Consider the following 18,495-nt stretch of genomic DNA (forward strand, 5'->3'; position numbering starts at 1 on the left):
GTTCAGCAAAGTGCAGCGCTAAACAGCCGTGGTTTGATGGGATGAAACTTGAAAATATACTCAAAAATAAATTCTTTTTCTTCATTATATTTGGTCATAAGAAAAAAAAGTAGCTCCAGTTGTAAGTCTGCCACAAAATCCACCCTGTAACCAATTTTATCAGGCAGTGTTATGCTCTACCTTTTTGTGGCATCACTGTGTTCTCATTCATAGGGGATTCAAATGCAAGATTCAAAGTTTTAGCTTCTAAAAGTGGTTTTCTGAATTGCCTAACACCAGTGACAGAATCATAATAGAAATGATAAATAATAATAGAAAGGATAAATAAATGCTTTCATAGCAAAGCTGTAAGAGACTCCAAAAGTTTACACCAAGGCTTCAGAAATTTTTATTAAAATATTTTTAAAATATGTGCATGATACACAGAAGAAAAATGCATTTTATATTTAAGTCATATAATTTGAGCTGTCAACAGTACTTCTTCTTTAATAATTTTAGTACACATTTATCTTCTAAAATATCAAACCTGACACAGTCAAGAAAGGAACATCCTGTTTTTATTTAAAGCAACATTAAAATAAAAAAAGATAATTGCTTCAAAACTTGGAGATTTTAAATTATGAACGTGTTACTGCAAAATGACATCTGGGAGTTTAGGTTGGAAAGTTGGTTCATGAATCAAACTAAATATTGTCTATAATCTATAAGCCAATCTAAGGCAATCCCATTGCACATGGAACTCGTTTATCTACATCCACTGGTACCCAGCTGCCCAGATGCCAAACTCATCTTGTGTAGACTACTGACAAAATTGTGAAGACGTCCCAGAAAAGAAAACCTGCAGAAAAATAATTAGCTGTGACTGTTGAGCAGATGTAGTACAAGCTCTTCATCCTCTGCCAGAGAAAGCCCAGTATCTAAAGGCAAATAGGGGTCCTCCTCTTGGCTGAATTTCGCCTTCTTTCTTTTCAGTGGCATTTCTTCTGCTGCATTATTGTTGCTATAACTTCTTTTCTTTCTTCCACTCTTCTCCTCAAGTTCACTGCAGAAACAAATCAATTAGTCTTTTTAACAACTGTGGTAATCAATATCATCATGTAATCAAACAATTCATTTTAAACAAGGCAAATTTATGTCAAGATAAGAGCAAACAAAATTACAATTCAGAAGGGTGAAGCAATAGAAGCTGATGAACTCTGAATGTCTAACTTAGAACTGCTTTCAGATTGAGATGGTGGTGGATGTTCTGCTGTCTTAATTGATTACAGTATATCAAGGTATTGCTATCAGCCTTATCTAATATTTGCTGCCTTATAGAGTGACAGACAACTTGACCAAACTGATTTAGTGATGTGTCAGTGGACCTTGACATGCATTCAAGATCTTGTCTAAAATAGATGTGCGACAAAAATAAAAAGATGAGAACTGTCATTTCATTGGCGAATCCTACACTTAATACAGTTTTGATTTGGGTCCATCTCATTCAAGCCACTCTTTCCCCCTCTTTCTTTGGAAGCTATTAACCACCTCTTTACCATAAGAGAAAGAGAAAAACCCAAATCCAGTTATTTTCCCTGGTGAATACCTATTGCTTTTGCTGCTTTTCTTAAGACTTGAATTAATTGCCTTTTGCAGCCTTCAATCTAGACAAAACAGCCGCGTATCTGTTTTAATACTTTCACTTCTATCACATGGCCACTTGACAGCAACAGGAAGAAAGTCCAAGCTTTCACATATCTTCATGTGGTTTTTGTCTGTAACGTAGAAAATACGCTATAAATCATCTTATCTAAGATGAAAATAATCTAATCTAACAAAATCTGTTCTAGGATATAATATCCATGTAGAGGTTATAAAGAGCTGCCTGTCCTATGCTGTAGGGTAGAATGAGAATTCATATCAAAAAAGGCAGAATGCAACCCCTCACACCCCAAACCACTCTCTCCAAACAAGTCAACTGAAACAAAATGGCATTCTCATGTTTTTCATGTTTGTATTTTAAAGAATATAATAAAAATTAAAATGGAACTTCAAAGACAACTTTCCCACAGCATTCTCCTGGAGAAGTTGGCGGCTCACGGCCTAGACAGGTGCACTCTTCGCTGGGTAAAAAACTGGCTGGATGGCTGGGCCCAGAGAGTTGTGGTCAACGGAGTTAAGTCCAGTTGGCGGCCGGTCACGAGCGGTGTTCCCCAGGGCTCAGTACTGGGGCCGGTCCTGTTCAATATCTTTATCAATGATCTGGATGAGGGGATCGAGTGCTCCCTCAGTAAGTTTGCAGACAACACCAAGTTGGGCGGGAGTGTTGATCTGCTGGAGGGTAGGAAGGCTCTGCAGAGGGACCTGGACAGGCTGGATCCATGGGCTGAGGCCAACTGTATGAGGTTCAACAAGGCCAAGTGCCGGGTCCTGCACTTCGGCCACAACAACCCCAGGCAACGCTACAGGCTTGGGGAAGAGTGGCTGGGAAGCTGCCCAGAGGAAAAGGACCTGGGGGTGCTGGTTGACAGCCGGCTGAACATGAGCCGGCAGTGTGCCCAGGTGATCGTGCCCCTGTACTCGGCACTGGTGAGGCCGCACCTCGAATACTGTGTTCAGTTTTGGGCCCCTCACTACAAGAAGGACATGGAGGTGCTGGAGTGTGTCCAGAGAAGGGCAACGAAGCTGGTGAAGGGCCTGGAGCACAAGCCTTATGAGGAGCGGCTGAGGGAACTGGGATTGTTTAGCCTGGAGAAGAGGAGGCTGAGGGGAGACCTCATCGCGCTCTACAACTACCTGGAAGGAGGTTGTAGCGAGGTGGGTGTTGGTCTCTTCTGCCAAGTAACAAGCGATGGGACAAGAGGAAATGGCCTCAAGTTGCACCAAGGGAGGTTTAGATTGGATATTATGAAAAATTTCTTCACCGAAAGGATTGTCAAGCACTGGAACAGGCTGCCCAGGGAAATGGTTGAGTCACCACCCCTGGAGGTATTTAAAAGACGTGTAGATGTGGTGCTTAGGGACATGGTTTAGTGGTGGACTTGGCAGAGCAAGGTTCACAGTTGGACTTGATGATCTTAAAGGTCTTTTCCAACCTAAATGCTTCTAAGACTAAGTTTAGGCTTTTCTAAAGCAGATGATTTAATTCAGATTTTCAATTAAAATTTGGCAAATTTCTACCCAGAAAATTCAATTTACTTAAAAAAAAAGTTGACAAGAATTTTAATTGCCTTAATTTTTATAATTGCTTAAGTGTAAATGTAATGTTTGTGATATGTTTCATTCAGAAATACTGTTTAGAGACTTAACAATTCGAAATACCAGTTATAACAAATAGCTCAAATTGGGGAATACTGTCCTTCGAACCAACAGGGCACAGGAACCCAATGCCCAATTCAAAAGACCTTCAGCTGCCCACCTTGCCTTTTTCCATTAGTAGGACTAGTTACCAGTATGTGAAATGCTGGTTTCATCACTCACTGGAAACCAGCTTAACCCAAGCCTAACTCAAAACATGGCAGTTTTCAAGAAGTTCCCGAACAGTGTCTGAGAGGGATCGGTAGCACAATGCTTCCTGGCTCGTACACAGGGCTTTCTGGCTGCCTCTCCATCCAGACGAAGGAGTAACATGAGATCTGATGGCCTTGCACTGAACTGCAGTTGTGTGACCTGCCTCCCTCTCTCGTCCATCCCACCTTTCACGGAAGAATGGTACCAACTCCTGCCTATTCATTACAGCACAGAGAGGAGGGAAATCCTATGAGAAACACCTTGCATTTCCACAATTAAAACAAACAAAACACCCTGCCTTTATATTTTCCTTCCCTGCCTATCCAAAAGAAATAGCATAAAGCAACCTGATCTAGTGAGAGATGTCCCTGCCCATGGCAGGGGGGTTCGACTAGATGATCTTTAAAGGTCCCTTCCAACCCAAACCATTCTATGATTCTATGAATAGCTGATGACTGTGCACCAAATACTTTTCCTAAAACTGGGACATTTCAAAGGATAAAGCAACTTTGCTGGCTTTGAGCTGTCATTTGCATGGGGGTGGCTTTTCAGTGCTTGCTACCAGTGTTTATTTTATTCCTTTTCTGGGGAAAGGACTCTCTATTTCTCTCTGCGGTGCTTAAGATATTCCATAAATGCTGAAGCTATACTGACAGTACATGAAAATATTCTAAAGCACTAAGACTTCTCACTTTTCCAAGTGGCCAGTGTGGGTTTGGGCTGAAGTTTCATGGTGTTCGCTTTGATTAGGACAGAGTATGGGGGTTCACTTTAAAAGTGTAAGGCTGAAACCTCATTAAGTAAAAGCATTTTAGCTTGTTTGCAAAAGAGCCAATTATTTCCAGCATTTGAATGGACTCTGAAGCCCAGTTTGCATTCATAACTGACTAATGCTTCATTTAGGACATCAGTTCAAAACACCTTACCAATTACAACAATGCAGAAATCTCACAAGTTATGAAATAGCAGTCTTTAAGTACCAAAAATGGTATTCATTTTTGGAGTTTCAGAGGCCCATAGGCCTACGTGTCTGTAAGGTATAACATTTAAATATAAAACACATTCAGAAGGAACTGTGAGATTTTCTGATTTCTTCCACAAACAAAACACATTAATACAATTACGATTAATTTTCATCATAAGCTTTGGAAGCTTATGCTGAGAAGATTATGCTAAGTCAAGCTGTTTCTTAATATTACTGAGGGATCATGGTGCTCAATTAGTAGTGCATACTAAAGATGTATCTACACGTTAGCAGGTGTATTTTCACACTAATTTGACCCCTACTGGGCTGTAAGCTGGAGAGGTGAACAAGGAGGAATGTATAACACAGGAAGCAGCAGCAGCAAAGCCACTGAGCAATGAAGAAAGCGAAAGGCTTGTGTTTTCATGATGCACAAAAAGTAGAAGCAAACCAGTATTTGATAAAGGAAATTCAGGAAGGAAAGGAGAGAGTAATGCAGAATGTGCAAATAAGATGTTCATAATTTTGAGATGCAAAGAGAAGACAGACAGTGCCTGTCCATAAAATGATTTGGGTTGGAAGGGACCTTTAAAGATCAGCTAGTCCAACCCGCAACGCTGTTCCTGCAGGATGGATTTTTACCAGCGGTGGTTTGGGTGGCGTGGAGAGGGGCTGTACTACTCTGGAGGAGCAGAGATGTAGCTTTTACAAAGGGTGAACATGGCAATATTAGAAGGAAGCTGGAAAACCACCAGGAGAGATGTCTGGCATCATGATGCCAAGGGGTATCCCGTACTCCATCTGGGTGCTTCTCCTTAACTGTTTGGACAGAAAACTCTTTCGAGGAGATGTAATAGGTGTAATTCTCAGGTGCGCATGTAAAAGGGCAGCTATACGGGCATGACTTCTGCACTTATTGTCAAATGAATTCCTCCTCGGTCTCCATTGACCGAAGGCCTGTTGGCCCACCCTGCAGAGCCAATCTTTTTATCGTTGGTCACCTCCCATGGACATAAATGGTCCCTTATTCCTCACAAACACACAAACTGATGCACTACCAGCTGGCGTCCACAAATAGCCAAAACAAAATAAAGTTATTCTAAGGTGAACTATTTTCTAACACAACAATGCAGTTAGAAAGCAACCCCACAATTCAGATCCAAACCAAAGCCAGCGCATCTCTTCGTCTTCTATTTATAACACTTAGAAAGCGGCATGTGCAGCTGGATTACAATTCCTTCCTTTTACCATCTGGTGCAATTTAGCTTTTCAGCCGCCTGAACGATGTGCGCGGTCTGAAGCTGCCTGATGAAGGATTTACTAGGATGGGCTGTGTTTACACAGGCGAGGAGGTACTAACAGCTGACTTATCAACAAGCACAGTAATTTCTGTGGTCACCGTTTGCACAGCTGTAACAACAAAGGAAGGTACTGTCATTTGATAGGTAATGTTTATTACTCAAACACTAAAGCACGGTTTATGAATGCTGTCCCTTAAATGCCAGCATATATGAATGGCATCTGGGAAACAGGGGACCTAACTGTGACATTGACAGCTATACACCAAGAAACTCTCTTAATTTTACTACTAAAAAATAATGTCACAAGTGTGTTGTGAGGTGATACCAGGAAAAAAAAGAAAGCTTTTAATTGTCAGTATTTAACTCGCTTCTGGGCTGCAAGGTATGTCTTGACAGCTGTAAGGTTTAGATTTTAAGTGCTTGAGAGTCAGCCATTTGAAATGTGCGGCCACACAGCCAAGTTGCTGTTGTTTAAACAATGTGGTACTGTGAGATCTCTAGACAGGCTCTGCTTCAGCTAACATTTATCAGAGCTTGCTTTGGAGCCTAGGTTTACCAGCACTGCTCCGGAAACAAACCGCCCTTGCCACTGAATTGCAGGCCATGAGTCAAGTTTCCAGGCTGCAATACAGTGCACACGAGCTCTTTCCCAAAGAAATGTACAGGAATAATGAATGAATCTGCTAACAAAATACAGTTCAGAAAAGTTAGGAATAATTTATCCCATAAATATTGTCATTTTGCTAATCAAACATGCTGTGTCACAAACCTTTTTCCACGTAATACATTTTAATTCACAAGGCCATAGCAGCGACCCTAATGAAGATTAATTACTGCAGTCCCTTCCATAAAGCCCAGTGCAGCTTCTTTCTTACTTGCTGTCAGAATGCTACAGCACATAGAAATGGTAATGAAAATGGATTGTGTTGTACTATTTCCCTTACTGGTCATTCCACTGATGTAAATCAAAACAGCTCTAAAACTAAATTTATAAAAAACAATTGCAGGAAAAGGGATGAATAATCTACTTGTAATTAAATACCAGTGTAATAGTACTAAAAGCAAAAGACAAGCCTGTCTTGGAGCTGAAGTACCATAATCTGGAACAAGGGAAAAAAGTATTTAAATGGAAACCAGACCAGCAAGACAGTATGCTTAGTATTTCTTCTTGTTGCATGCGAAGTATACAGAAGTTTTGACAGGAAAAAGCACTCAAACCAACTATCAACATCTTGCTTCTGCTCTGAGGTTACCTTTATTTTCTAAAGGCTCTAGTGGACAAGTGGCAGTGGACTCAAATCATAGAATCATAGAATCATTAAGGTTGGAAAAGACCTCTAAGATCATCGAGTCCAACCATCAACCCAACACTACCATGCCCACTACACCATGTCCCTAAGCACCTCATCTACACGTCTTTTAAATACTTCCAGGGATGGTGACTCAACCACGTCCGTGGGCAGCCTGTTCCAGTGCTTGACAACCCTTTCGGTGAAGAAATTTTTCCTAATATCCAATCTAAACCTCCCTTGGCGCAAATTGAGGCCATTTCCTCCCGTCCTATCGCTTGTTACTTGGCAGAAGAGACCAACACCCACCTCGCTACAACCTCCTTTCAGGTAGTTGTAGAGCGCGATGAGGTCTCCCCTCAGCCTCCTCTTCTCCAGGCTAAAAAACCCCAGTTCCCTCAGCCGCTCCTCATAAGACTTGTGCTCCAGGCCCTTCACCAGCTTCGTTGCCCTCCTCTGGACACGCTCCAGCACCTCCATGTCCTTCTTGTAGTGAGGGGCCCAAAACTGAACACAGTATTCGAGGTGCGGCCTCACCAGTGCTGAGTACAGGGGCACGATCACCTCCCTGCTCCTGCTGGCCACACTATTTCTGATACAGGCCAGGATTCCATTGGCCTTCTTGGCCACCTGGGCACGCTGCCGGCTCATGTTCAGCCGGCTGTCAACCAGCACCCCCAGGTCCTTTTCCTCTGGGCAGCTTTCCAGCCACTCTTGCCCAAGCCTGTAGCGTTGCATGGGGTTGTTGTGGCCGAAGTGCAGGACCCGGCACTTGGCCTTGTTGAACCTCATACAGTTGGCCTCAGCCCATCGATCCAGCCTGTCCAGATCCCTCTGCAGAGCCTTCCTACCCTCCAGCAGATCAACACTTCTGCCCAACTTGGTGTCGTCTGCAAACTTACTGAGGGAGCACTCGATCCCCTCATCCAGATCATTGATAAAGATATTGAACAGGACCGGCCCCAAAACTGAGCCCTGGGGAACACCGCTCGTGACCGGCCGCCAACTGGACTTAACTCCGTTGACCACAACTCTCTGGGCTCGGCCATCCAGCCAGTTTTTTACCCAGCGAAGAGTGTACCTGTCTAGGCCGTGAGCCGCCAGCTTCTCTAGGAGAATGCTGTGGGAGACAGTGTCAAAGGCTTTACTGAAGTCCAGGTAGACCACATCCACAGCCTTTCCCTCATCCACGAGGCGGGTCACCTGGTCATAGAAGGAGACCAGGTTGGTCAAGCAGGACCTGCCTTCCATGAACCCGTGCTGGCTGGGCCTGATCCCCTGGTTGTCCCGCACATGGCTTGTGAGCACCCTCAAAACGAACCGCTCCATAATCTTCCCCGGCACCGAGGTCAGGCTGACCAGCCTGTAGTTCCCCGGATCCTCCTTCCGGCCCTTCTTGTAGATGGGCGTCACACTGGCAAGCCTCCAGTCATCCGGGACCAACCCTGTTAACCAGGACTGCTGGTAAATGATGGAGAGTGGCTCGGCAAGCTCCACCACCAGCTCCCTCAGTACTCTCGGGTGGATCCCATCCAGCCTCATAGACTTGTGGCGTAGCAGGTCGTTAACTGCTTCCTCTTGGATTATGGGGGGTTTATCCTGCTCGTTGTCCCTGTCTTCCAGCTCAGGGGGCTGAGTACCCTGAGGATAACTGCTCTGACTATTAAAGACTGAAGCAAAGAAGGCGTTGAGTACCTCAGCCTTATCCTCGTCCTTGGTGGCCATGTTCCCCCCTCCCTGCATCCAATAGAGGATGGAGATTCTCCTTGGCTCTCCTTTTGTCATTAATATACTTGTAAAAACATTTTTTGTGTCTCTCATGACAGTGGCCAGGTTGAGTTCTAGCCGGGCTTTTGCCTTTCTAATTTCCTCTCTGCACGACCTAACGAGATCCCTGTACTCTTCTTGAGTTGCCTGCCCCTTCTTCCAAAAGTGATAAACTCCTTTTTTTCCTGAGTCCCAGCCAGAGCTCCCCGTTCAGCCAGGCCGGTCGTCTTCCCTGCCCGTTCTTCTTACGACACATGGGGACAGCCCGCTCCTGCGCCTTTAAGACTTCCTTCTTGAAGAACGTCCAGCCTTCCTGGACCCCTTTGCCCTTCAGGACTGTCTCCCAAGGGACCCTCTCGACCAGTGTCCTGAGCAGGCCAAAGTCCGCCCTCCAGAAGTCCATGGTAGCAGTTTTGCTGGCCCCCCTCCTTACTTCACCAAGAATCGAGAATTCTATCATTTCATGGTCGCTAAGCCCAAGCCGGCCTCTGACCACCACATCTCCCACCAGCCCTTCTCTGTTTGTGAACAGCAGGTCAAGCGAGGTACCTCCCCTGGTGGGCTCGCTTACCAGCTGCGTCAGGAAGTTATCCTCCACACACTCCAGGAACCTCCTCGACTGTTTCCTCTCTGCCGTGTGGTATTTCCAGCAGACGTCCGGAAAGTTGAAGTCCCCCACGAGAACAAGGGCTAGCGACTGGGAGACTTCTGCCAGCCTCTGGTAGAATATTTCGTCTGCCTCCTCATCCTGGCTAGGTGGTCTATAACAGACTCCCAGCAGGATATCTGCCTTGTTGGCCTTCCCCCTCATCCTTACCCACAAGCACTTGACCTCGTCATCACTACCGTTGAGCTCTAGACAGTCGAAGCACTCCCTAACATACAGGGCTACCCCACCGCCTCTCCTTCCTCGCCTGTCCCTCTTCAGATGTCTGAAGCTGTAACAGCACTTTTCTTCCCCATTCCCGTCACAGACATTGCTGACCGTAAAGCAGCAGTACCTGACCCCGCCCTGGACCACTGGAGTTTCCGATCAGTGTATTTGGGCTAAGCAATGTTAGCTTATCTTTATACACCAGTCTGAAAACCAAAATCATTCAGGGGTTGATTCTCATATGGATCAAATATCACTGCTCTGGGTTGAAACTGCTCCAGCTGGAGGTGACCATGGCTTCAATCAAACCATTTTGATTTGCTGTATGACCCTTTGTCATAGGCTTAACCTTCTCTGAAATGTGCTGCTGCCTTTGGAGATGCTGCTAACGACCTACCTAACCCTCGCATTCACTCCTCAGCTTCACTTGACACCCACGTTCTTCAAATCTGTTCCTCTTCTTTTCTTTTGTGTGACCACTACCATCCTCCAATTGTTGGTAATTAATTTCTGAACTACAGAATTTCAATAAATACTCATCCCATTTCTCCTGCATTCACATAGACACTTGCTGATGACATACTACCTTTTTTTTTCTTATTTTTTTTAAAGGTAATTTCTGTAGCTCACAAGTTTACAGGAACCACAGGAAAGATCTAGCCTGACCTGCAGAGCACAGGTTACCAAATTTCACTAGGAAATGCTACCATCAGGTCCATTTCATATAGTGAGCTAGAGCATAACTATTATAAAGACTTTCATGGTATAAGAATATCACATCTTTATCAACAGCAATCCAATGTCTCAATGTCCAGTTTTGCAGCTAAACAGCACAAACAAGCCCTTAAACAGAGACCTTTTATAATGCCTGTCTTACAGTGCTTTTCTGGCCATCACAACATTAAGTTCTGGCCTTCACAAAGTCACTGATATGGCCCGAATAATACATATTAGAGGGAGTGCTATGACTTGCAGATGAATCATCTCAAAAGACAATGTAATGTCAACTGCATCAAGAATCACATAAAACTTAGCAGGTCAACATCAGCATCCTGGTATAAGAAGACAGTATAAGAAACTGCAATTTGCCCATAATTTTCATAAATAAAGCAAAGTACACAACCAAGCAGCACTGACTGCTGACTTGCACACCTGTCTGCTGGTGACTGGCCGTAAAATCACAAACAAAACAGTACCAGAACTAAGACACTTCTCCTTTCCCCTCATGTCCAAGATCTTTTCCATGCTGATCTAAGAGTTAATGCGATCAGTAGCACCTATTAAAGATTTAAAGACAGTAACGATAAGGTCAATCGTAACTTTGCTCTTCCTCAACATTTTTATTTAAAGAGGTTGAGGGATTAGAAAGATCAGAAACTCAATTTGACTGCAAAATGAATATTTAAGAAATCCAGCTGCTTTTCTTCCACCCTATTCGATATACTTAAATTTTTCACCTCATTAACAATTTACATTGATAGCCTTAAACCAAATATGATGAATGTTGCTAGATATACAAAAATTAATCTCATATTATACGCTTGGAGTCATTAATTACTCTGCTTGTAGAGGTATGGCTGGAAAGGAATTTTATTCAAAGGCAAATTTAACTCATGATTTCTATAGCTCCCCTCATTTGAAAAAAAAAATGGGGGGGTGGGGGGGTGGGAGAAAAGATTAACAATGTTTTTGACTTCTTAAACCATGGACAGATGGTCTATTTTTAAAGACTTTGAAGGAAGATACCCTAGGTCTCACATACTTGCTTTGAATTATCCCTTTCAGAAGCATTTTGCTCCCTTAAAGCAAGTAGCAGCTAGTGTAGCCCAACATACTTCTATTTTAATCCAACACTTCGAGTAAAATCTCTGAATTTTGGAAATACAAAACAGAATATGGTGTAAAAATATCACATCTCTATCAACAGCAATCCAATGTCTCAATGTCCAGTTTTGCAGCTAAACAGCACAATCAAGCCCTTAAACAGAGACCTTTTACAATGTCTGTAAAGCCTCAAAGCCTAATTTCACTGTGTGCTACTCTCGGCTGATTTGTTTTTGTTAAAAACATTAGGTCGATATTTCCCAGCCCCAAGAGCAACTCATCATACAATTCAGTGACAGCTCTAAGAGAGGTGCATGAGGCATGAGTGTTGATTTAACAGAAACCCCTCCTTCCCACTGGCAGCAAGATTTCTTCCTGTTCTCGTATTTATTCTTCTTGATCCACCCGATCCCCATCATCCTCCCTCCTCCTTTCATGCATACATCCCCTCCACCTCTTTCCTCCCCCATGCAAAATCAATACCAGTTCTCCATGGCCTTATGATCACCACCAGCCTCTTCAATTACCCCTTTCCTTTACCCACACACTTATTGGTCATTCAGATTCTCTTGCTTTTCTTAATTTCCTCTTTTTCCAGCCCTGAATTAATTTCCTGCACTGCATCTTCCTCTTTCAGTTGTGCCTCTGCTTTCACAAAAGCTTCCTCAGGGGTGCTCAGAGCACCTCACAAGTCTCCAGCCATACCTACACTGCGCCTCAAAGCTGACTTCACAGCTAGAGAACAGACCACAACATTTTTCACCCACACACACCTAAAAGAAATGTGGTTTCATCAACACTGCCTACTGGAAACAGTCCTTGGCCTGTCCTACCACACCAAAATACACTGGGACGTTGCCCAGAGGAGCTCTAGTTGGCACCATCCGAAGTCACAGCAGTTGTGGACAATACGAACAGTCACAAGCCAGTACTTAAGCCTGCACCCTGGCCAAATCCATTTAGCCTGTAAAGACATGACTGATGTTCCCTAGACAGGCCCAAGCCAACATGGGATTAACCGCCACATGCTGCGCTGCACACCGGAGCCATCAATGGCTCTTAATTTTGACACACTCCTTTCAGGCACTCCTAGAAATGTAATTTTATCCTGGATCCTGTCATCTTCCAAATCTATCTATTGGCACATTGTTGCCCACTGCTCTTGCCCTCGTGAGCATCCCACAGTTTTTTACTCTCCACTTCCTTTTGCATACCTGCTCTGGCTGTTCCCACCACTCACTTCAATTTAATTACTATCCTTAGCAATGACTGACAAATCCACTCCCGGCCTGTCCCCAGCTATAATATAATACCGGTGTCTCTGCTATCCGCTTCCAGAAATCGCTGCTGTTAATAAACACAAAATTGTGGTCCTTGACATTGCAGGTTTATCTGTAGTACTCTTCCCATCGGAGTAGTGCCTAAACTGATGTGGCCTCTGAATGTCAGGTCTAGCTAGGCTGTTTGAAACTGCTCTTTGGGTCCTTGTTAACCCCCATTCAGCTTAAAACCTGCAGAAGAACTTGAAGCAACTTGACTCATTTTCCAAATTTCAGTTCTCTTGCCTTCTTAACAAAGGCTGAAAACACCTACTATCCATTGACTAGTCCTCCAGCAAACACAGACAAGACTGAAAAGCAGGAAATTATTCAGTCTGATTGTGTAAAATAGAAAAATGAACAAAAACCTTTAAAAATCCCCTTGGAGGAAGTTAAGGACCTTTCCTATTATTAAAAATACAAAAAAACCCCAAAAGTCAGGGCAAACAACTGAGATCAGTACTGTGTCCTGAAGTTGACAGAGGCTGGTTATGAAGCTTCAAGCGATGGCAGTCTTTGAGACATTTTTGTTACCCCAAGAATATCGTGGTCCTCGCCAGGGAAAGCTTAAACCCCCAAACTGATACCAAAAAAGTGACCCAGCCAGATTATAACCCCCAGAGCACTAAATGGACATGACAGATTTACACATTTTACTTAAGGAAGCAAAACCAAATTGCAACTGTGTAGTCATAAAATGAATGCCAAAAAAAAATGTAACTGTGTAAGTCAGCAGAGTTAGTTTGCATGGCAAGAATGTGCCGATATTGCATGTGAAAATCATAACAAAATTCATTTTTTAACAGTTTCTTTGCAAGACCACCTTTTAAAGAACCGAATAATGTTGAGCTTTCAAATGGCCATCAACTACATTTTCAAACATATAAAAGATCTTAAATACATATATCATCTTAAAGAAATTATAATATAAAATGTGTTTTACGTGATGAGCCTTGGCATCTCCTATTCAAAATCTGAAATATGATTTTTAGACAAATTAGCTTCCACACGTGACTAAGTTCCAAAGACCAAATAAAATCCGACCTTCCAAATAAATGATCCTTTGCCAGGCTCAAGGCAAAAGTCATAATTTAAAAAAAGAAAATTTAATTGGTAAAACCCTCCTAAATTTTAAGTTGTATTTCAAATACACGGATACCATGTAGATAGCAGTGTACCATGGAAAATGTTCTAATGCTGCACTTTATTCTAAAGTCACCTCCAAACATAGTCCAAACAACATATTTAAAATATACTTAGTAAATTAAAACCTGACAAGCCTTAATACATGGCAGACAAAAATCCATATCTCAACTCCAGTTGAATTTTATATACATAGTGTATTTTTTGTACTCAAAGTTACTCTCTTCAGCCCAAATTATAATCAAGACTAATCTCCTTGGGATAACTGAAATAGTGTAGACATCAAAGTTCCAAGAAAATATTCCCTGAAAAACTAACTCAAGTAAGGGCAAGTCCAATAAAATGGAAAACCAAAAAGGATTAAACTGTGTCTACGTGGTATTAAATTTACATGTGTGAATCTGGCATACTGAAAACAAGAAAAATATTTTTAAAAATCAGTTACCACGTGTGATTAGTTGTAGTTTCAAAGGGAATGCTATCTGCCTAGTGGATGGAGCACTCAATGGGCCCTCTGGGTGCCTGAATTTTATTCCCAGACCTGTGTCACTGCCATGATCTTAGGAGAGTTACTAGATGACTCAACATTCCTGTCTACAAAAATCATACTGCCCTCCTTTGTAAAGTGTTTTGAGATTTGCTGAGGAAAATACTCTGCCAGAAATTATTACTAAATTCCTGTTTTCCTTTTTTGTATGTTCTTTCTTTTCCAACCTACTTCATAGGAAGGGGAAATGACCAAGGTCCTCGACCTTCTCTGAGTCTTAGCTCTCCTTGAGAGCAGACACTCTGACTCCAGAGGGTCAGATCAGCCACAGATTCAAAAAAAATCTGCACTGATTACCACTGCCAAAAATCTGTCCATCTCTGTCAACTTTTATTCTTAAAGCTTAGCTAATCTTGAGTCTAGCTGACCTCTTTGGGAAAAGGATCAATACAAAAAGCGATGTATGAATACATAAAAAAAGACATAAGTGATCTCCCCTAGATAAATGGTTACTTAATGATACTGAAAGTAAACTAGACAAAATTCCCAATTTTAAACTGACCTCGTAACTTTTTCAAAATACTTGTTAAGTAGTTATGCTACAAAACATTGTATTGTCAAGACAGCTAAGCCTAGCTAAGCCTACCTAAGGGTACCAGTTGAAATAATGCAAAATCTTGTTTAAGAAATGCAGCACTAAAAGACTACCTTTTTCCTACAGGAAGTATGCAACAATTTATCAGTAATTAGGAAATGCCTGAGGTAATTAATTATTTAATAGGTAGTGTTGTGACACTAGGTTTCCTATACTCGGTTGCTGGTAACTCCTTCCCACCAGCTCAGTTGTCCATCAGCTTAATGGATTCCAGGAATCTGTCCTTCAGCAGCAACATGTACACCAATAAACAAGACAAGTGTTGCTCAGTCTCTAACCACTTCCCAAAGCTTTACTTCAGACTTTCTCAATAAACTCTTGGTTTTACTCCTTCCAAGAAACAAACTACCAATAACAATCAAGATTTCCCCTCTGCTTTGTTACCTGCAGCAAAGCATTACTACAGAAGTCAGCTCAGAATTTGCTCTCAAAGGCAAAATAACAGAACCGGCACTGCTATGGTCCCAGATGGAGAAGCAGTAGTATCCTGAAATACTTCTCTTGGCACCTCCGTTAATGTCCTATGTAAATGCAGAATTGCTAAATACACTTTCCTTCTCGCCCTTGTCTCATAGTTAATATTAGACCAAACAGAGATGGCCCCTTCCAACAAAATGGTGTTTTACAGGATCCTCTAGCTCAAATCGCTGCCTTATAAAGTTTCATCCTATTAACCTAGTTCCACTACCAGCAATATAATACCACTAGAGGATGCATTTATCAAATATGGACAGACATATTTCAACTCTAGTAGCATGTGAAAATCAACCTACAAATCCTCTTACATAGCCCTCCCCAATAAATACTGAATCTTAAACTTCGTTAAAAGATAACTTCTGTAACAAATTATGGTGCTTCCCCTACCAAAAGCTGGTGGGCAGAGTCAAGTGGTCATGAATACAGAAGAAACTGGAAAAATCTTGTTTAAGAACGATGGGTCTCATTTTCTGCTTGTTTTTAGGAAGCTGTACTGATGTTTTAGACAGCTTTTAATTTTACATGGAGTGGAGATACTGAATCAGCTTAGGGAAGTGAAAAACCAGAAGGAACTATAATTGATTTATAGTTACCCTCTTTCTCCCCCTTGCACAAAGAAGGAGCAATTTGCTGCTGCTCAGAAAAAGCAATGCATTTCCCCCATCCTTGTCAGTTTTATTGACCAACACATTGATGAAAGGGCTACAAGGGACATGGTCACCAGCCTGCTAACTTAGGGCTATTGAGTCTTTAAATCCATGTCCCAACACCCAGTCCTACATAGTGCCCCCATAACGTGCAGTGACACAGGGCTAGGGACAATCTAGCCACTAGGATTTAGCCGATTCAAACATGAAAAGCAAGAGAGTTATGAACCTAGGCATCTAGAAGAAAGCAAAATAAAGATCTATACTCCCATTTAAGTGTCAAGATCATGTTTCTGAATCTGGTACACGATAGGCTGTTTGTCAGAAACACACAGATGGACTTCTTGCTGCGGTGAAGCCAACAACAAAAACCACACAGCGCTACATGCAGTATCCCTCAGTCTTCCTGCAGTATGTGCTGAATGTTGCCATCAACTACAGATCCTCACCCCCACCCTGTGCTTCTCTGTTAAACTACAAGAAACAAAATCTTCTGGTTTATATAATTAAAAACACTCTTTTAAATAAAGAAGAAAAGTTTAACATTGTTAATTTTATTCTATATTTACTTCTAATTCAGATTCCACTTCATTTGTAGTGTTGAAGAATCTGAGCGACACTGAATCATAAAACTTATCAAGTTTCACCATGCACAAATTTATTTAATATAGCACACGCAGAGAGGGCTCATCCAAATCCTCAAATTACTTCAACGTTTTTCTTTTCAAACAGAACCCGTAATGTGACAGTAGAGAAACGTATTTCTGAAACACATGAAACCTCCAGGGAATTAGTCAAGATTTTTGCATGCGGAACAATCTCACCAAGATCCCTTCAACACTGACTCAAAAATCTTTCTTATACAAGCTTCACAAGAGAAAATCATAGCCTTAGCACAGATTGCTGTTTGTGAGGTAGGTGCTGAACAAACTTAAATACTAAGTCACAGGAGCAAGAGGATGACTGTAAAATGAGTTCCTAACATTTAAACAAAACATGAACATTTCAAAATGAATGTGGAAGATGTGTACATACCTATAGCTGTCTTCGCTTTCTGAATCCTGCTCTTCATCAGAATCTTTGTATTTATCAGGATCTGGAAGAGTACTTGGATCAAACTCTTCTTCACTTCCACTGTGAGCAAGAAAGGCCACTGTTTCTTCTTCAACCTGCCAGGTGACAAATGGAGAGTTACAAGACAAGCAAACAAGTCCATATTACTTGCCACAACCCCATTAATAGGGATGCCATAACAAAAACCATTGCCCTCAACCGCAAAGGCCACCGCTATTATAGCCAGGAATTGTTTCTGTCATCATCAGTGCTCTCCTCCAAGGCTGTTAAAGGTTGAAGAAATATTATTCAAAAAGGAAGCACAAGGATTTATGTTCAAATTCTACTTTCCCAATAACGTCATTTTAAATCTACCAAATCTAACAGAGATTTGGACAGCAACTAATCAACAGTCATCTGAGAGCAAGTGTTTAAGTAATATGAAGCTTTACTGTCTCTCAGAAACACACTGGCAAAGAGATACAAGCTTGTGGACACATTAATCACTGCTATGAAGTGTATTTAATGAAATCGTCTGATTTAAAACTCATCCAGGTTAAAAACCAAAATGCTGCTTAAGCTGAATTAATTGCTCTAAGGGAGTTTCAGCCATCCACCACAAGTGATGCATGTTCTTCAGGCTTCCTCCCAGACCCTCTCATCTCTCCTCTCTGCGGCTCAGCTTCCCTCCATCCCCGCAGCACATCTCGGGACGGGCTGCTGGCGTTGGCAAGTTTCCCCAGGGTGCAGGAACGCCTCACGAATTCCTTAACAAAGAGGGTACAGAAGATGCTGCTCCATAAAAGTCTTGGATAATATAATAAAGCTGACTGCTTTCGCAGATACAGGTTCTGCTCTACGCAGTCCTGAACTAATGGCACCACTTTTATAAATTTTTGCTAACAGGCACGAAGAAAGCAGATGGACTGGAGGGCATATGCAATTGTTCATGCACACAAAAATGCAAACAAAAAGCTTACAGGCATTTCTAAGCAACGTGAACGCTAGATCCATGCTTATGCTGAAAAGCAAAACCAAATGCAAAGAAACTATAATTAAAGACATCACTACCTTTTGTTTATATATCTAATCAACATGCACACAGCTGAGTTTCCAAAACGGGATTCATTTAAATGATCCTTCATTCTACGAATAACTTCACATCACTAAATATTTCAAGTTCATTTGATTTTTCCATCTATCTCC

At 42.1% G+C, this 18,495-nt stretch overlaps 1 protein-coding gene across 1 annotated transcript in view; it reads right to left on the reverse strand.

Annotated features, from left to right (window-relative positions):
• Positions 1–364: 364 nt before the first annotated feature.
• DDX10 (DEAD-box helicase 10) overlaps positions 365–18,495 on the reverse strand; it is a 213,525-nt gene continuing 195,394 nt past the window's right edge. Inside the window, exons 17-18 of the mRNA XM_075140022.1 lie at positions 17,272–17,405; positions 365–1,042 (exon numbers count right to left, since the gene is read on the reverse strand). Coding sequence (XP_074996123.1) covers positions 853–1,042; positions 17,272–17,405 — 324 coding nt within the window. The 3' untranslated portion in view covers positions 365–852. The remainder of the gene's footprint in view (positions 1,043–17,271; positions 17,406–18,495) is intronic.

The sequence above is a fragment of the Calonectris borealis genome, chromosome 1 (genome assembly GCF_964195595.1).
Source record: "Calonectris borealis chromosome 1, bCalBor7.hap1.2, whole genome shotgun sequence".
Lineage (NCBI taxonomy): Eukaryota > Metazoa > Chordata > Aves > Procellariiformes > Procellariidae > Calonectris > Calonectris borealis.